At 41.9% G+C, this 19,084-nt stretch overlaps 1 protein-coding gene across 1 annotated transcript in view; it reads left to right on the top strand.

Moving 5' to 3' along the window:
* The window catches only part of celsr3 (cadherin, EGF LAG seven-pass G-type receptor 3), a 119,551-nt gene that overhangs the window by 79,986 nt on the left and 20,481 nt on the right, over positions 1 to 19,084 (top strand). The window contains exons 21-24 of the mRNA XM_039604686.1: positions 2,542 to 2,740; positions 14,766 to 14,954; positions 15,041 to 15,233; positions 16,048 to 16,215. Coding sequence (XP_039460620.1) covers positions 2,542 to 2,740; positions 14,766 to 14,954; positions 15,041 to 15,233; positions 16,048 to 16,215 — 749 coding nt within the window. The remainder of the gene's footprint in view (positions 1 to 2,541; positions 2,741 to 14,765; positions 14,955 to 15,040; positions 15,234 to 16,047; positions 16,216 to 19,084) is intronic.

Genomic DNA, 19,084 nt, shown 5'->3' with positions numbered 1-19,084 from the left:
GCGACAGAATCTTTAAAATGTACTTGTAGTTTTTCTTAAATGAAGCGAAAGAAGCGCCGAAGAGCTGAATTGAAAAAGACAATTTTTCAAAATTGCATGTTGCAAAAAAAAAGTAGCCCCTCTTTCTTTCTCTGTGTGGCAAGAATGATATGTTAACCCGTCATCCATGCTGCCTTTGTCAATCTCTCTTTCTGGATTCCCGTCATCCGTGGCCTCTATTCTATTTCACTCTCCTTTTCTTTCCCCCCTTCACCCCCTTTCTTTTCAATAAAGTTTATACGGGGTCTCGCGGCACGCTCGGGTGTTGAGCTCAAGAGCCGCCAATTTTCCCTTTTCAATTTTCCAATTTTCAATTTTCCAGTTTTCTCTAAGTGCAGATGGAGGTTTAAGTGGGCGTGTTTTCTAAGAGACCAGCAAGCATTTTCATTCAGAGGATAATTTATTCATAGCAGTCAGAATCTCTCACTACATGTGCTGAAACACTTAGTGCACAGAGGTCATCTTCAAAAGTAGTTGTAGTCACATACAGGTAATGCTGTACGTGACTCGATAACCTCTAACGGACAGTGAAATGATAAGAAGGGAGCACAAATGCCATTTTTTATGATACCGTCACATTCTTCATTTTGTCCTTTCTCCCACCTCCAACAATCCTTTTCTTCACTTCATTTTTCCATCTCATCACAACTTTCCACCTCCCTACCTCTGTGCCTTCTGCCTGTGACTTCTCATCTCTCTTATTCTCTCTTTTTTCTCCTCTTTTCACTCACTCACGCACAAATTCTCTTCTTGAATCTTTCTTCATTTCCCCCAACAATTCATGCATTCTTTCTACGCTGCACTGCATGTACTTTGCCTTGTTTGCCTGACGGTTGTGTCATATGTTATTTTTTCCTTTCTTTTCTCCCCAGAGCAATATATTACACTGCAGTACTTTATTAGGTCTGACTGCAGGGGATCCTCCCTGTCTCTCCTTCTCTCTTTTCCAGTGATATTTCTCTTTGTTCAGCCCTTTTTCCAAGGCTGTGCAGTCCAGACTAATCTCTAAGAGGCCTCCATCCATAGTCACCAATTCTCCGTAAAAAAGCAATGACATGGGAGCACTGACAGTGGTGAAGCTTGTTCTAATTGGGGTCAGGACTTAGCTTGGATTTTTTATCACGGTTGTGCTCAAAGCAGCCAGACAAACGGCGTGACGATGCAGCGTACTTCTCAACTGCTCGACCAGAACCAGATTCTCGTGTTCTGACCTTTAATTCCTCGTTTTTCTCCCTCTGTTAAACTTTATTGTCTGAATTGTGCCTTCACTGTCTCTTATTTCCTCTATCTTTTGTCTTTCCTCCACAAATTTGTGTTTTATATCATTATGCAGTTCAATTTGAAATTGTGTTTCATTATTTATCTTAAAAAAACAACAACATAAAAAACAAAAACAGTGCTACAAGCATAGGGACACCTTTATAGATCTGAATTATGCTGTTACAAAGACATGCAGGTTTTCACACAGTCAGCTTGGCTAAAACTAAACGTGATCCTGCCTGTTTACTATTTTTAATGTAAACTCTTCAATACTGTAAAACCTTAAATTAGTTTCCTTTATATAACTTGGGTGTAAGAAATTTTGTATCAGTAGCACTATAACAGTAGTTTTGTAGGAATGGGCTATAAATGATTTTTAAAAATATAGAGAATATAAATTATTTATTTACAGGAGATCATACAAACAATAATGTCTTTCAGATGCAATGTGCACCTCACAAAAAAGGAAAAAAAAAGAAGAAAATATTAAAATGGTTGTCATAACCGAACCACACACCCAAAAAATCCAACAATACAAAATGTGTTTATTCAAATAAATATTCATTAATGAAAATATGCAAATGTATACCAATCAACATTAATGTTAATGTTTCACATTGTACTTATGTTAAAAAAAACAAAAACAAAAAAAAAACATGGGAAATTAATTGTAATCAAATTACTTCGAGTCTTGGGCATACCCAGGACACACTGGAGCAATTACATCCCCTGGCTGGCCTGGGAAAGCCTCGGTGTTCCACAGGATAAGTGGAAGAAAATGGATAGATGGATGCATTTTGGGCAAAACATTTTTTGAGTGCAGTGTCAGCAGGCTTCAAGTAGCATTTCAGTCATATGCAAACCAACATAATCTGTTCCCTTAAAGTCTCAGAACTACTCCGGTATAACAGAAGTCATCAGAGGATTCAGTGTTGTTGGCAGAAAACATCGTAGCTGATTGTCCTCTGTCAACTTTTATTTGAGTCTTTAACCAGTGTTTAAGGAGCTGTCTGCCTCCGTGTGGGACAAAACAGTGTAACTATCTTTATCGTCCACAGTCTCAGACAGATAATATTTAAGATTTTTTAACAGTTGGTATTAACTGTGAAGTTCGTGTGGTCACTCTCCTCTGAGACAGTGCAGCAAAGCACCTTAGAAGCTTCTTTGAGAAGATACTTCATGGGCTCTTTTTCTGTTTTTATTTCTGCTTTTATTAATTCTTTCTCCTTCCGCTGCTGCCAGAACATCCTGCGAGGCTGCAGTGTGCTGTTGGGTCCGAGCACCTCTGGGCTTTGGCGTGCTCTCGCTCAGAGTCAGAACCACATCCCAGGCGGCGGTCCGGGAGCGCTGACGGAGCTACTGGAGCAGTACGCCAAGAATCTGGCTCAGAACATGAAACTCACCTACCTCAACCCGGTGGCGCTGGTTGCTCCCAACATTGGTGAGTTTGGACTGCAGATGCAGACATGCAGACACAATACAATAATTAATCACCGATCACACCCCAAAATTAAACGAGACAGTAATGAAATCTCAATCTTTGCAAATGATATGCTTCAGTTTTCTCACAATACTGTAAATCGCTGCTGTGAAATCAGCGATAATGAGTCATTGTAAAGCATGGGGATGAACAGCACTAATGCGAGTGATGATGATGGCACAGCCAGAATGTTGGCAGCACCACAGAGAGATGGATTTCACACTCCCACTCAGACAGCAGCTAATGCTTTCAGCACATGCACAACCCCCCCGAAGCGCCGCAGCACTGGCCAACATACATCATCTACGTATACAGATGCCAGACAGACACATGCATCCACACACACACACACATGCTGGCGTTTAGCATCACTGGACATGCAAGGCTCCTAAGAGTCAAGGTTATTAAAGTTTCATTTAGTTTCTGCCATCCCTTCACTTGTGCTTTTTGCTCTTATCCACATTTTTCTGCCACTTTCACAGTGTCAAGAAATGCTGTTAGATAATCTGCACCGCTTACAACAAGACGAGGTGTTGAAGTAGCAACAGCAGCAGCAGCTTTGGCAGGGATCAAGCCAGTGACAATGAATTTCACACTCGGTTAATGCTCTTAACTGCACACGCCGATTGAATTTCTTCAAAATACTTTACACCCAAAAACTCATCAAAGTTTCCAGCTGCTGAATTTTGCCTCAGCAGCTTCTTCTTGGGTACTTTTGGTCACACAGTCACTGTAATCTCCTCATGACGTACCTTTGTTGGCTAATATTGACTTACCACTTTAACTTCTATACGTTTGTGAATCTCTTTGTTAGTTATACCTGCGTTTGCTTTTGGATTCTTACAAAATCCAGTTATTTAACTCTGAATCGAAGCAAAGGCGACAAGCACAGAGCAGCAGTGAAGGCAAAACTAATGAGAAACATGACTGACGCAAATTTTTTCACTCCAGCAAACACACAAACACGCGGCTGATGCTCCAAGCTAAATGGGTAAAAATGAATAACATGGGAGAGGACGTGGACGAACTTGATGGGCTGTCAGCCTTCGGTTAATTTCGATTTTTGCTGCTGCTGTTGATGATGCTGGCAGTAAAACCCCATATTTGCAATTTCTTAAATTTTATTTAACAAATAAACCACTTTACATGAATATTATCAGATAAACTCTCATGCCTCTCACACCAATAGATTGAGTGCTGTTTGCTGGATCAAATGTTTATTCCTTATTGAACGCTCCATGCTGGCGTACTTCCACTCTGTGTGTGTGTTTGTGAATTTTTATATTCTCTCTCTACCTAATTATTCACTAATCCATAGGGAAAAAAATATTTTTAATGATACACCTAAAAATGACAATTGTTGTATGACTGAATCAAAGAGGAAAAGCTAAACTTAAATAAAACTGACAAATCAAGTAGCTGTATGAGCTGTCTCGTATTACTTTTACTGTCTCAAGGTCACACAGGTCTGGCACGCAAGCTGCTTCGACGCTTAATGGCACAGAAGAAGATAAGAGTGCTGGTTAGGGCTGCACGATTATGGCTAAAATGATGATCACAGTCATTTTGTCCAATATTGCAGTGAATAAACAGAACACTGGTTCAGCATCTTCACATCTGTACAAATCTCTGCACAGAAACAAAATTGTTTCTCCTCATTCACTTAAATTCAGTGCAGCTCTTTGAAGAAATATATATATATATATATATATATATATATATATATATATATATATATATATATATATATATATATATATTTTTAAACTGTACCAAAACACAAAATTAAATCAAGAGGTCACATTCCTTTTAATCTCTTTAAACTACCATTTGCAGACAAATATGCGTTTGTTCATATACACCGTTCATTGTACCTGCATGATGGATGTGAATAAAACTCATATTGCCTCTTTATAAAATAATTAGGATAATAACGTATCTTTTGTCCAGTGTGTTGACAATGTTATTGAAGCCTTCGTTACTCTTACTGTCTTCGGCTGAATGGAATGCGGCTGTGTTGGTGATTTCAAAACCGGTTCTGAAGCAGGTGAAAACCTGGCCAGCAGGAGCCACCTCTGCTCTTCAGGACTGTTTTGAGAGCACTGACTGGAACATGTTTAGAGAGGCTGCCACTTACGGCGACTTCACTGACTTGGAGGAGTACACGTCATCAGTGTCCAGCTACATCAACAAGTGCACCGATGACGTCACTGTCTCCAAGACCATCAGCTCACGACCCAACCAGAAACCGTGGATTACTGCGGAAGTGCGTGCACTTCTGAAGACCTGAGACTCTGCCTTCAAAGCGGCTGATAAGGTGGCGCTTAGTAGAGCTAGGGCCGAACTTTCTCGGGCCATCAGAGAGGCGAAGCGTGCACATGCCCAGAGAATCCACAACCACTTCAAGGACAGCGGCGACACACGGCGCATGTGGCAGGGCTTACAAGCATCACTAACTACAGGACGACATCACCTGCCTGTGATGGTGACGGCTCCCTCCCAGATGCGCTGAACAACTTCTACGCTCGGTTCGACAGGCAGAACGACGTGGCGGCGAGGAAGTCCACCCCTCCTCCGAACGACCAGGTGCTGTGTCTCACTACAGCTGAAGTGAGGAAAACTCTACGCAGAGTCAACCCACGTAAAGCTGCTGGACCAGACAACATCCCAGGCAGAGTGCTCAGAGAATGTGCTGAACAGCTGGCAGATGTTCTCACCGACATCTTCAACATCTCTCTGAGCAGTGCCGTCGTTCCCACGTGCTTCAAGGCCACCACCATCGTCCCCGTGCCCAAGAAGTCTTCTGTGTCCTGTCTCAACGACTACCGTCCTGTTGCACCACACCCACCATCATGAAGTGCTTCGAGCGGCTCGTCATGAGACACATCAAGACCCTGCTGCCCCCTCACTGGACCCACTGCAATTTGCATACCGCCATAACCGCTCAACGGATGACGCCATCTCCACTGCACTCCATCTTGCCCTCACACACTTGGACAAGAAGGACACACACGTTCGAATGCTGTATATAGATTTCAGCTCAGCATTCAACACGATCATCCCCCAACAACTGATCGGAAAGCTGAGCCTGTTGGGCCTGAACACCTCCCTCTGCAACTGGATCCTGGACTTTCTGACCGGAAGGCCTCAGTCAGTACGGATCGGGAACTGCACCTCCAGCACCACCACATTGAGCACTGGGGCCCCACAAGGCTGTGTGCTCAGTCCTCTGCTATTCACACTGCTGACTCATGACTGTGTAGCAACACACAGTTCAAATCACATCATTAAGTTCGCTGATGACACGACCGTGGTGGGTCTCATTAGCAAGAACGACGAGTCAGCGTACAGAGAGGAAGTGCAGAGGCTAACGGACTGGTGTAAAGACAACAACCTGTCTCTGAATGTTGACAAGACAAAAGAGATGGTTGTTGACTTTAGGAGGACACGAGGCAACCATTCACCGCTGAGCATCAACGGCTCCTCTGTGGAGATTGTCGACAGCACCAAATTCCTGGGCGTCCACCTGGAGAAGGACCTCGGCTGGTCCCTCAACACCAGCTTCCTGCACAAGAAAGCCCAACAGCGTCTCTTCTTTCTGAGAAGACTGAGAAAGGCCCAGCTTCCACCACCGATCCTGACCACCTTCTATAGAGGAACTATCGAGAGCATCCTGAGCGGTTGTATCACTGCCTGGTTTGGGAACTGTGCCATATCGGACCGCAAGACCCTACAGCGGATAGTGGGAACAGCAGAGAAGATCATCGGGGTCTCTCTCCCCTCTATTAAGGACATCTACACCACACGCTGCATTCGCAAAGCCACCAGCATTGTGGCTGATTGGACACACCCCTCTCACACACTCTTCACACTCCTGCCATCTGGAAAAAGGTACCGAAGCATTCGGGCACACACATCCAGACTGTGCAACAGCTTCTTTCCACAAACCATCCGTCTCCTCAACAAAAAGGGACTGGACTGATAAACACACACACACACACACACACACACTCTCACACACACACACACACACTATCACTCAGCTCAACTCAACTACCTCAAAAGCATTGAGACTGGACTTACACATCAACCTGTAAATGCTCTTTTTGCACAATATTTTTATGTTTACTGTTCCTGCACTACCTGCATACCAAGTATGTTTACTGTTTCCTTTGCACTACCTACCTACCAAGTATGTTTACTGTTTCCTTTGCACTACCTATCTAGTTAGATAGTTAGTTTTAGTTAGATAGTTTTTGTTAATTTATGTTGTAATTTATGTTAGGTCAGTCTGTCCTGTCTCTAGTTAGCTAGTTTAGTGTTTTTCTGTTAATTTATGTTGTAAATTTATGTTGCATGTAGCACCTTGGCCCTGGAGGAACGTTGTTTCGCTTCACTGTGTACAAACTGTATATGGTTGAAGTGACAATAAAGCCAACTTGAACTTGAACTTCAGTTGGTCAATCTGAGCTGGATCAATGCACAGGCTTGCTTTTATGGATGTATGAGCTGATGTTGAAGGAGTCACGTCAGCAACCATTGCCTTGTTTTCTTTGTCCTGCGTTCATCATGCTGCAGTTTGCGGTGTTTTTCCAAGCAGGTGAATGTTGTTGACATTTGAATTTTGTTGTAGATCTGCCTTTTAACGTAGTGTTACTCATGGGTGCAGGGAACAGCTGTGATTGGCACATACAGACACATGGTCAGGCACTAATTTAGGGGGCGCTTGATTTGCTTTTGCTTTGTATTTTAATTGGTGAAACAGTGCTAGATGGTCATATAAAAATGCCCAAAGTTTGAAATAATGAGGTCAGCATATGTAAAAGTAACCCATCAGGCTTCTGATTCCTCTAATTGCTTGGATTCAATTTTCCTACTGACATCACCTCTAAAGTGCAAACTTTAGTCAGTTAGTTTAGTGTCGGAGAATATTCTTGATATAGTTTGTGCACTTTGAGGAGCACCATGGGTAGTATTATTAAGAGACAGTTTATCCTATAATGATTTCAGGGTTAGTTTCAGGTAGTGACCCAGTGTGGGGCTTCTTTCATTATTATTAGTGTGATTGCTTGAAAAGCATTCACAGTATTGTTGTTGTAATCTTTATTATTCCGTTTTATATATTCCGTACGTTTTTTGGCATCTAACTCCTTCAAAACCGTTCAACTTAGAAAAACCATTCAAACACCGTTAGATTCCTCTTCTTTTGGACATGACTGCTTGTATTTTTCTCATTTATAACATTTATATTTTTAAAATTATTCAACTTTTTTCAACAAAAATTTCCCATGTATTTCAATGGGGAGACCCTTCAAATTCTCCTTCAACTTACTCCTCTTTAAACTGTATCTACTTCCACATACATTGACGTAGAGCCACCATTCAAACTTTAAAACGAAGACAAGACATTTAACTATTCAACTTGTATTTATCTTTTCAATATCTATTATACTTTTTCTTCAGTTCCGGTTTAAGTTTCATGATGTTTTTTCAGCCGTTTCAGAGTTTATAATGGGTGTGTATGGGACGGAGTGAGAGTGAGACAGCTCAACTGCTAGAGTGAGAGGAGCGAAAAAATTAATCTTAAAATCTTTTTTTAAAACTGCTGCTGTGTCCGCAGCGTTTGCTCTACAGGTATGATTTACTGACATTACTGCTTCTATTTTTCTCACTTTGAACTTTTATATTTTTTAAATTATTCAACTTTATTCAACAAAAACTTATAACGGATTTCAATGGGGAGACCCTTCAAATTCTCATTCAACTTACTCCTCTTCCAACTCTATCTACTTTGACATACGTTGACCTAGAGCCAACGCTCAGAGATTTGAACTTTTTGAATTGTGTGGCTCAAAGTAAAGGGATAACCTTCTAACTGAGCCATAGAAACACATTGTATTTTTAGTCAGTGTTGGAGTGAACTGTTAAATGTTGTCATTTCTATGCTGGCCAACTCTGATGAAAGGGATTCCACTGTCCTTCCCCCCAGATTCTCGAGGTTCTGGTTCGGGGGGGGGGCTGTAATGTTTTATTGCAGATACATCCTATCTGGAAGATCTGCTTCTTTTGATGTAAGCTTCCTGCGTTTACGACCCTTTGGTCAGCAGGAGGTCTCTCACACACATTCCTACTTACATATAGAAGTTCACACATATACATACAAAGCCTTGTCTTAGAACTATGTGGCCGTTACTTCTTGTGTGAACTGTCTCTCAATAAAAGGCAGCAGGAGGAGGCCATCGTCGGGGTCATTCGTGATGAGCTAAGATACCAACGAGGCCTCCCTTGCGCAAGTAATCGATCGATCGACTGTCTTGTTTTCTTTCATGATGAATAAGTCTCTAGAACTAGTGGGGTTTGTGGGAACAGACCCAACAGTCAGGAGTTTGTCTCAACAGCAGGAAAGACCCCACTTTTTAAATTGCTTCTGTCATCACATTTTTGACACCACAAGGATAAAAGAGACACTGTTGTGTAGAACAATTCCTTGGGATCCTCATAGTTCAAAAGCTGTTTTGATGGGAGTTAGGGTCTTGGATTTAGATGCAGTTTTTCAACAGGTGCACCAAGGCAGATTTGACAGGGTTTTGCCACAGAATAATAGTATGCCAGTAGTTAGTGCAGGCCAACTAACTCCTTGGTGTTCATATTTATATTAATAGTTTTCTATGACAAAAAAGTACAAGTGTTCATTTAAGTAAATAAACAGAGCAGTAAGAGATGTTTTTCAATTTTTTTTTCTTTATTTTGATTTGCCGATTTTGTAGTGCTCCCTACAATGTGAACCTCTCACCTGAATTTTTAAAATTTTGTTCAATCCAATTAAATTAAATTAAATTAAATTAAATTCAACCCCAACAATCAAATGATCCCCTATGAGAGCAAGCACTAGGCAACGGTGGAAAGGAAAAACTTCCTTTTAAGAGGAAGAAACCTTTGACAGAACCAGGCTCAGAAAGGGGCAGCCATCTGTCATGACTGGTTGGGGGGTGAGAGGCAAAAGAAAAGAAAAATGAGAGCACAATTTAGCTATGTGTTGCTCACATTACCTAAAATGAACAACATATGGTTTTCTGGACTGTGAAGGAAATCCCTCAAGTCAGTTTTCTGTGAGGTGACTGAAGACTTTGCTGGATGGCCGAGCGGATGCTTTTCAGAAACAGTGCATTTCCTTTCTTGTTTAAATGAACTCCGTCGGGTAAAAAAATTGAGTTGTTGAAAAACCTCAAGCATGGATGTTCAATAATCACTCCAGCAAAGCGGTTGACAGCCTTTCTAATGCTGGCGTTCACGATCTTCCTGTCCTTATTGATTTTGCCTGGATTTCCATATCTCCACACTTGACGCTCGTTGATGGATGAATATACAATTGTCATTGAGGGGAACTCTGTGTGCAGTTGCATCAATTCCTTCTCAATGACAGAAGAAAGCTGATAAGCAGACATGAGTCCCAAATCATTGCCCCCAGCATGGATTACCAATATGTCAGGTGGGCTCTGTGTGGATAGCTCCTCATAAAAACGAGGAAGGACTCCACTCCAGCACATCCCTCCTTTGCCAAACCACTGGACTTGGGCATTAAGTCCGAAATTTTCTCCGAATATCTCATTTGCGTCACTCTCGCCTCGTCTGATGTAGCTTGACCCAATGATCCAGACTTTTGTTTCTCCCTTCTGGAGATTGATTCTGTGTGGTCTCTCAATGGCAATACATGGGAACCTGTTAGAGAGGCCAGGGTTGAAAAAGGGATGCCGGAGAACCTCCGAGGGTGTTATGCGCTGGTGTGCATCTAAGGCCAACATCTTTTTAATCAGGCTGACAAATAAGCTTTGGCCATCTTCTGGTCCTCGTCTAACCTTCATTATTTGTTCGAGGTCATCGAGACATTTAAGTTTTATGTATCGAGTCTCCAGGGATGGATATCCTGTCTCGTACTGAAATTGTTGGTCAGTCTTAAATGTCCAGCGCTGTTGCTTGTAGTTGTCTTCAATGAAATAGTCGTCAGTGTAAATGCCAGAGTCTAGAACATGATCTGGTGGCTGACCCTGAGTCTCTATGATGAATTTCAGATAATCATACTCATTCTCCGCAGGGTAGAGTGGCACCCTGTAGCAAGCTCCACAGCTACCAGACCCAGAGACCACATGTCACTTGCTTCATTATAAGGAAGGCCAAGCACAACCTCAGGTGCACTATAACCAACCGTCCCCACGCAGTCACTAGGATTCACTGCAGGCGCTTGGACATGCGAGGCCAAAGTCTATGAGTCTGACTTTGACTGGAGACTCATGGCGGTTTACAACCATGATGTTTCCAGGTTTGAGGTCAGCGTGCACTATTCCCACAGAACCCAGGTGGGACAGAGCATTTGTGAGTTGACCTAAAATTGGCCTGAATTCGCTTATGGGGAGACCCTGTTTATTCCGGTCCCGTATGTAGTCCCACAGGCATTGATCAAGGAGTTCAAACTTTAGGCAAACCCGCTCCCCGTCTTGGAAAAAGCCATTCCATTTAACAATGTTGGCGGCATCTGGATCCAACTTTCGCAGCTGCTCCAGGATGAAAATTTCCAGTTTTGCCTCTTGCTGAACATCAGGGCGGCTCTTGTTGACTTTAATGGCAATAGCTTGGTTGGTTTTTGTGTCGTGACATTTGGCTACAATACCAAAGCCCCCTTCTCCAAGTAAAGCCTCTACCTTATAGTGGTTTCCCAAAATGCTCCCTTCAACTATTTCAAGCTCATCTGAGTTGAAGGATGGGCTGGCTGACATGTTGATGTGCACTTGTTGAGAAAATTCAACAGAGTTTTGGAAACTGCAGTTGATTTTCTGTGATCTCTTACTTTTCAAGTTTGAAGGCTGCTGAAAGACCACAGGGTTTTGTCCCCTTGTGCTACTCGTGTCAATGCACAGGGAACTCTTAGGGTCGAAAAAGGGATGCCGGAGAACCTCCGAAGGTGTTATGCGCTGGTTTGCATCCAAGGCCAACATCTGTTTAATTAAGCTGACAAACAAACGTTGGCCATTTTCAGGTCCTCGTCTAACCTTCATTACTTGTTCAAGGTCATCAAGGCGCGCAAGTTTTATGTATCGAGTCTCCAGGGATTCATATCCTGTCTCATACTGAAATTGTTGGTCAGTCTTAAATGTCCAGCGCTGTTGCTTGTAGTTGTCTTCAATGAAATAGTCTTCAGTGTACACGCCAGAATCTAGAACATGATCTGGTGGCTGACCCTGAGTCTCTATGATGAATTTCAAAACATCATAATCTTCATTTCCAGGGTAGAGTGGCACCCCTGTACCAAGCTCCACAGCTACCAGACCCAGAGACCACATGTCACTTGCTTCATTAAAAGGAAGGCCAAGCATAACCTCAGGTGCACTATAACCAACCGTCCCCACACGGTCACCAGGCATTACTGCAGACGCAGGACATGCGAGGCCAAAGTCTATAAGTTTGACTTTGATGGGAGACTCATGGCGATTTACAACCATGATGTTTCTAGATTTGAGGTCAGCGTGCACTATTCCCACAGAACCCAGGTGGGACAGAGCATTTGTGAGTTGACCTAAAATTGGCCCGACTTCACTTATGGGGAGACCCTCGTTATTCCGGTCCCGTATATAGTCCCACAGGCATTGATCAAGGAGTTCAAAGTTTAAGCAAACCCGCTCTCCGTCTTGGAAAAAGCCGTCCCATTTAACAATGTTGGCGGCATCTGGATCCAACCTTCGCAGCTGCTCCAGGATGAAAATTTCCAGTTTTGCCTGTTGCAGAATATCAGGGCGGCTCTTGTTGACTTTAATAGCCACAGCTCTGTTGGTCCTGGTATCACGACATTTGGCTACAATACCAAAGCCCCCTTCTCCGAGGAAGGCCTCTACCTTGTAGTGGTTTCCCAAAATGCTCCCTTCAACTATTTCAAGCTCATCTGAGCTGAAGGATGGGTTAGCTGACATGATGAAATGTGTCGGCTTGGTCGGTGAATTGCTGAGAAATGTGAAATGCTCTCAAAACTTTCCAAAAGGGTTGTGGCTGCTGTCAGGTCTACGTTCATTAAGCAGTGAAGTTTAACAGAGCAAAGCCCCTATTTATGGGTTTTGCCTCTCAGCAAGATGATGGCATAACAAAGGATCAAAGGCATTCTATTTTGGATAAAAGGCATTCTGTTTTGGATCAAAGGCATTCTATTTTTTCAGTTGAAACACTGAAAAAAATAGTATAGGCTGTCTTTACACTGTCACCACGTCCATATAATAAACTCCACATGCATGAAAACTGAGAATTGTGTAGACTGGACATTGCTGACGCTCACGGTAAAAGAATTTTGTCAATACAACTTGTAGTTTTGTCTTGGGAAGCATTTGTTTGAGAGTTACTTTTCTGTTCTGGTGCCACTGGCTGGAGTCACTATAGCAACCAGGCTCACACCTGCATCCTTAAATGAGCTCTGTCTGTCACTCTGCCAAGGTTAATCTTAAAAACTTCTGTTTTAACTGCTGCTGTGTCACAGCCATCATTTTACCCTAAAAATGTAGCCATTGTTGTTCTCTTTCCAACAGCATGTCTTCCAAAGCTCAGAGATGCAAACTTTTTAAACTGTGTGGATCCAAATAGAGGGATCTCATTTCAGTCATTCAGTGATTAAAAGAATATGAACTTTTAATATTCATTCAGATGTTTTCTGACTCTAAATTTTCTTTTGTGATTACTTAGCTTTTTCTAATTTATATTTTAAACATGTTCAGCTACTTTCAACTTCTTCTTCTGTGTGAAGGTCAGTTTTCAACAGTTCTGCAGTTTTGTTTTCGGGTGATAAATTCTGCATTTCTCATCTCATTCAAAATTTTTAACTTAACATTCAGCAATTATTACATTTCAGCTCAAAACATTCAGCTATCAGCATTCACACAGCAGTTTCTTCAGAAAATGCATTTTCTAGTTATTCATTATCATTATTATTATTCTTAATGGATGTATTTTTGTAAATTGGACAAATTTAAGATCAGACACATTATTTTGTACACAACAGTGACATGTTTTTAAGAGGTGTTGTAGAGAGCACAGTGTGTTCAATTCTACTCCATTTAATCAGCCATTGCAAAAAGTCATATGCAGTGTTGGTGTAGTTACTTAAAAAAAGTATTATTTTTGTTAAAAGTAATGCAGTATGTTACTTAATTATTCGCCAGAGAGCGTAAAAAGTTACACTACTCATTACATTACTTTCTCCTACACAAAGAAAAATTTAAAACAAACCCAAAGAGACTTCAAAGTGATCACCACAGTGAAATATGAGCAGCTATAAATGGAGGCTGTAAGCTGGACTGCCCATCACTGTCTTTGTTACGTGTTGATGATCAGGCTCTGGCTGCTGTACTGGGGTCAGCATGCACTCAGGTTTATCACCAGTGTTTGCAAAAACCTAAAGTTTTGTAGGCAGTGTAATGCAGCTGTTTCTCTCTTAGATGCAATTTGTACACTTTTGTCCTTTTGTGCAATAAAAGTAAAAGTAATTTCCATATCTCCGCTGTTGATCACTTCACCGTTTTCCTCCTGCACACGAACTGAAATTAGCTAATTTTAACGCAAGTGGACAGGATGAAAAAAATGTGTTTGTTTGAGGAGTTTTTCCTTCTGTCCATTTGTCCACAGCAATGCATGACATTACTGTGTTACTGAAAAATGTAATACAATTACAGTAACATGTTTCTTTGTGACATGTGGCACCCAAAATATGGTGAAATAGGGACCAGTGACATTGGTTTGCTGTGATTGTGACACTTTGTCTTATAAAGGTTACTACAATGAGCATAGCTTAAAATCAAGATAAGGACTATCTTTCCACTTTTTAACATACTTTTAAAATCAGAAAGCAAATGTATCACTGCTGTCACAACATAATTACCCTAATTACCCAACATCTGTGGGAATTTCATCTAAAAATTTGTTTATATGTGTCTGTTGCTGCATGTTTGTTCATCAGTTATGAACCTGGACCGCGTGGAGAACCACACCCATGTGCGGCGGCGTTTCCCACGCTACCACACCACCCTGTTCCGCGGTCAGGCTTTGTGGGATCCCTATACTCATGTGATACTGCCCCCTGCTGCCCTGGTGCCACAACGGCAGCGGCTGCATAACTGGAAGGAGAAGGAGAGGACGGAAAAAGAACGTAAGAACAGACACCCACACTGAATAAAAATCTTCAGAGTGTTTCAGGCTGAACCCAAGAAATATATTCTCACTCAAACTTTTCAGTTTCAGCCTCAGATCCTCAAAACACCGCTTCGGCGCCTGTCAGTATCTCGGCCAATCAGACAGGAGAATACACCGCAGCAAAACGTACTGCTGCATTGCCTGAGCCACCCATAACCATCGTTATCCTGCTCATTTACCGAAGTCTGGGTGCTGCCCTTCCTCCCAAGTACCACACAGACAGACGAGGAGTGAGGTGGGAATCTGAAACACACAGAACACTAAAGAAAATCTCATTACTGCAACTCCAAAAACCTCTGATTATTTATGCCTGTATGTCTTTGATTTGGTGCTAATCAGTCTGCCAAAATTGCTTTTAAATGACATGAGCATCACATCATTAAATAGGGATCATTATCTTTCAATTCTAGCAACAACATGCCAGGATTTTATATATATATGCATAAAAAAGATCCAGTGACGATAATTCATGCTATTGATCATTTAGTGTCCAACAGTGGGGAAAAAAAGGTTGAAAAAGATCCATCACTGAAGCCCAAACCCACATCTTCAGGTTGCTTGTTTGTATGCGCAACCATGAAAGACACACATGAAACATGCAAAACGGTATCAGATCTTTGCAAGTAGGACATGTTTGGCATCTTTGCTCAATAAATGATTAAAAGAAGTTGTGGCTAATTGAAATCATAGTCATATGAGTAACACTGGTAGGTCAGCAGAGTATCTGCATCAGGACTAATTCCAGCGTTCTTTTCTCTGTTTTAATCATCCTGCCTTTACTTTGTTTTCTCTCTTCTTCCCTTCTGCTGTCCCCCACTTCTCCTCTGGGCCTAATTACCGAGTAACAAGCTGTCCACTTTTCAGTTGGTGTCAATAATCAGTCATTTGTGTCTTATCTGGTTTATAAAACACACTCCTCTTTCTCTCGGTTTGTCTCTTTTTTTTGTTACTGTGTCTCTGCCTTTTTTTTAGCATCCTAACCAGGACATCAAACTCTGCTTTTTGTGTGATCTGGAGGATGTGTAACTTCTGTACTGTCTCTCCTTCAGGCTTCCCAGACATCCAGTAATGAACTCCCCGGTGGTCACTATTTCTGTCTACAACAACCAGACGTTTGTGGGCGGACATTTAGAGCAACCCATCTTACTGGAGTTCAAGCTGCTAGAGACGGCCAATCGCAGCAAGCCTCTGTGTGTACAATGGAACCACAGCAGCCCGTGAGTACATAATATGTGATGTTTCGCACCTTATTGATACTGTCGATACTGAAGTCCAGGGTATTGCGGTATGTCACTGCATGATTAAAAGATACATTACTGTGTAGAGTTTGGAAATATCAAACTGCCATTTTTGAAATTTGCAAAATGCAAATATCTTAACCTTCAGATTTGAAGTTAATATGATTACTTTGGGTTTAGTCTTGTTGGCTTTAAAATATAAAATATATCTTCATTCAGACTTTCTTGCACTTCTGTAGAGGCAGCTGCTCTGTGTTTTCAAATCCCGGACGAGCCCCCAATTATGTTACGGCCGGTCTAGGAAACCCGACCGCAACAGAAAGAGTGATCCATCCCCTGCTCGACCCCAAGCAGCACATCACACCATAATTAAAACATGAAATAGTTTATTTACAAACACGAAACGAAAAATGGGTTCACAGGAGTCACTCAGGCTTCGGGGTGGACCCACGCCAAAATAACAAACAAAAGGGGAAACTAACTCAGAGGAGCGATTGCTTACCTAGCCCCAAAGAAACATAACCAAACAACAATCACTTACCTCCCTGACTAACTAAACATGAGAGAACTGTACCCAACTGAAAAGGCGATCCACCCCTACTTCCTCCTGGACCAGCAAAGCAACACAGGGCATGTCGCAGCCCCAGCCGGTTGGGGTAAAACCGAGGATGGATAATTGCCGTCCTCTACCGCGCCATCTTATACTCCGCCTCCAGAGCAGCATCCAGTCCTGGCGTACCATCTTCGGGATCCACCACTCCTGGAGGCGCACCTGCACACTCACATTTGCATGTCATAAACCCAACCCACAACGGCAGCCGTAACAATAGACCTCTCATAGAAGGAAAAGAACTGATGTAGTTTTAACAATAAGAATGTGAAGTGTCCACTGTTGTAAGTCAGGATGCACAAGAACAAGAGCTAGAAATGGTCTGTCAAACACAGAGGGGTGAATTCAAAGACACCCAGAAAATAAGTAAATAAGTAATAAGTAAAAACTTATGCAGCAGACTGGTCCATTTTGACAAAATTTCATTCCAGGAACTCAAAATGATATTCAGTAGTTTGTTTGGCCCCCATGTGCTTGGGTGTGGGGGGCTGACAATGTTGGAGTATTTTGTAGCTCTGGCGGTACTCATTCTATTCATTCTATACGTCCTTGCACAAAGGAGCAGATACCGGTCCTGCTGATAGTAACTAGTAACTATAGTAACTCCTGGAATCTCCTCCATGTTCTTGAGACTGTGCTGGGAAACACAGCAAACCTTCAATGGCAATCGCACGTATTGATGAGCCATCCTAGTTGGACTACTTGTGCAACCTCTGTAGGCTCAAGGTATCGCCTCGTCCTACCACTAGTGACACTGACTCAAGTCAAATGCAAAAAAAAAAAAAAAAATGAAGAAAGAGTCAGAAAAACACCAAAACAGCTGAAACTGATTAACAACCCCTTCTGCTACTTAATAGACCTAATATACCAATATCCTGGAAGTTGAATTAGCCTGATCATAAACACTGATTAAAAAGTGTTTAAGTTTTTTAGCAGCACATATAATGAAGCCACACCTACTATCTTTACCACAGTAAAAACTACCATACTAAACCATTATAAAAGGAGACGGGAGTGCCTGATCTGGTTTTAAAATACAAGACCACTTTAGCCAAAAGATTATTTCAAATGCTCACTGAACACCTTCTGACGTACACATATTTGACACAGAAGTCTAATTAGCAACTCAATGCGTTTAGGTATTTAGATATGGTCAAGATGACCTGCTGAAGTTTAAACTGAGCATTAGACTAGTGAAGAAAGATGATTTAAGTGATTTTGAACCTGGCGTGGTCATTGGTGCCACATGTGCTGGTCTGAATAATTCAAACTGTTTCCTACACAACAGGATGAACTAGGATTTTAATAGAAGATGGTCCAAAAAAGAGAAATATCAAGTTAGCAGCAGTTCTTTGGGTGAAAATGCCTTGAGGTCAGAGGAGAATGGCCAGACTGCTTTGAGCTGACTAGAAGGCAAAAGTAACTGAAATATCCACTCACTGAAAGAAAGGTACACAAAAGAGCATCTCTGAATGCACAGTATGTCTGACCTCGAAGCTGATTTATTTAACCTATATTTTTACATTTTTACAGGTAATCCCTTTGAGACTCAATGTCTCATTTAGAAGAGAGGCCAGTTTCAGACAAACAATAAATGATGGCCTGCGGCGGCTGATGACCACACCCAATGCGTGCCACTCCTGTCAGCTAAGAACAGGATATTGAAAGGATAGACCAATCTTATAGCCTTGGATCAATGTTTCAGGCTGCTGCTGCTGGTGTAATGGTGTGGGATATAGTCTTTGCACATTTTGGCCCCTTAGTACCAGCTGAGGATCATTTAAACATCACAACTTTCCTTCAGTACTGTTGCTCACCACATCCATCCCTTTATGACAACAGTGTATCCATCTTCTGATGGCTGCATCCAGCAGGATAAAATGGCTTTGGGATGCGTTGTAACAGGAGCTGTCATCATGGATGTGCAGCTGACAAATCTGCAGCAGCTGTGTGATGCTATGTCAATATGTATGAAAATATTTATGTCATATAAAATGCGTGAGCAAAAACTAATTAGAGCAAATAATTTAATTTCACAAGAGCAATTAAATTCCTTGCGTGTAATCTCTGAGGAATGTTTCCTTACCTTGTTGAATCTGTGCCACAAAGAATTACAGGAGTTCTGAAAACAAAACTGGTCCGACCTGGTACTAACAAGGTGTACCTAATTAAGTGTCCACCGAGTGTTGTTTTGAGAGCATGTGACTTCTATTAATTATGAAAAACTGATGCATGGAC

The sequence above is a fragment of the Oreochromis aureus genome, linkage group 20, assembly GCF_013358895.1.
Source record: "Oreochromis aureus strain Israel breed Guangdong linkage group 20, ZZ_aureus, whole genome shotgun sequence".
Lineage (NCBI taxonomy): Eukaryota > Metazoa > Chordata > Actinopteri > Cichliformes > Cichlidae > Oreochromis > Oreochromis aureus.
This window is presented reverse-complemented; position numbering and strand designations above follow the sequence as displayed.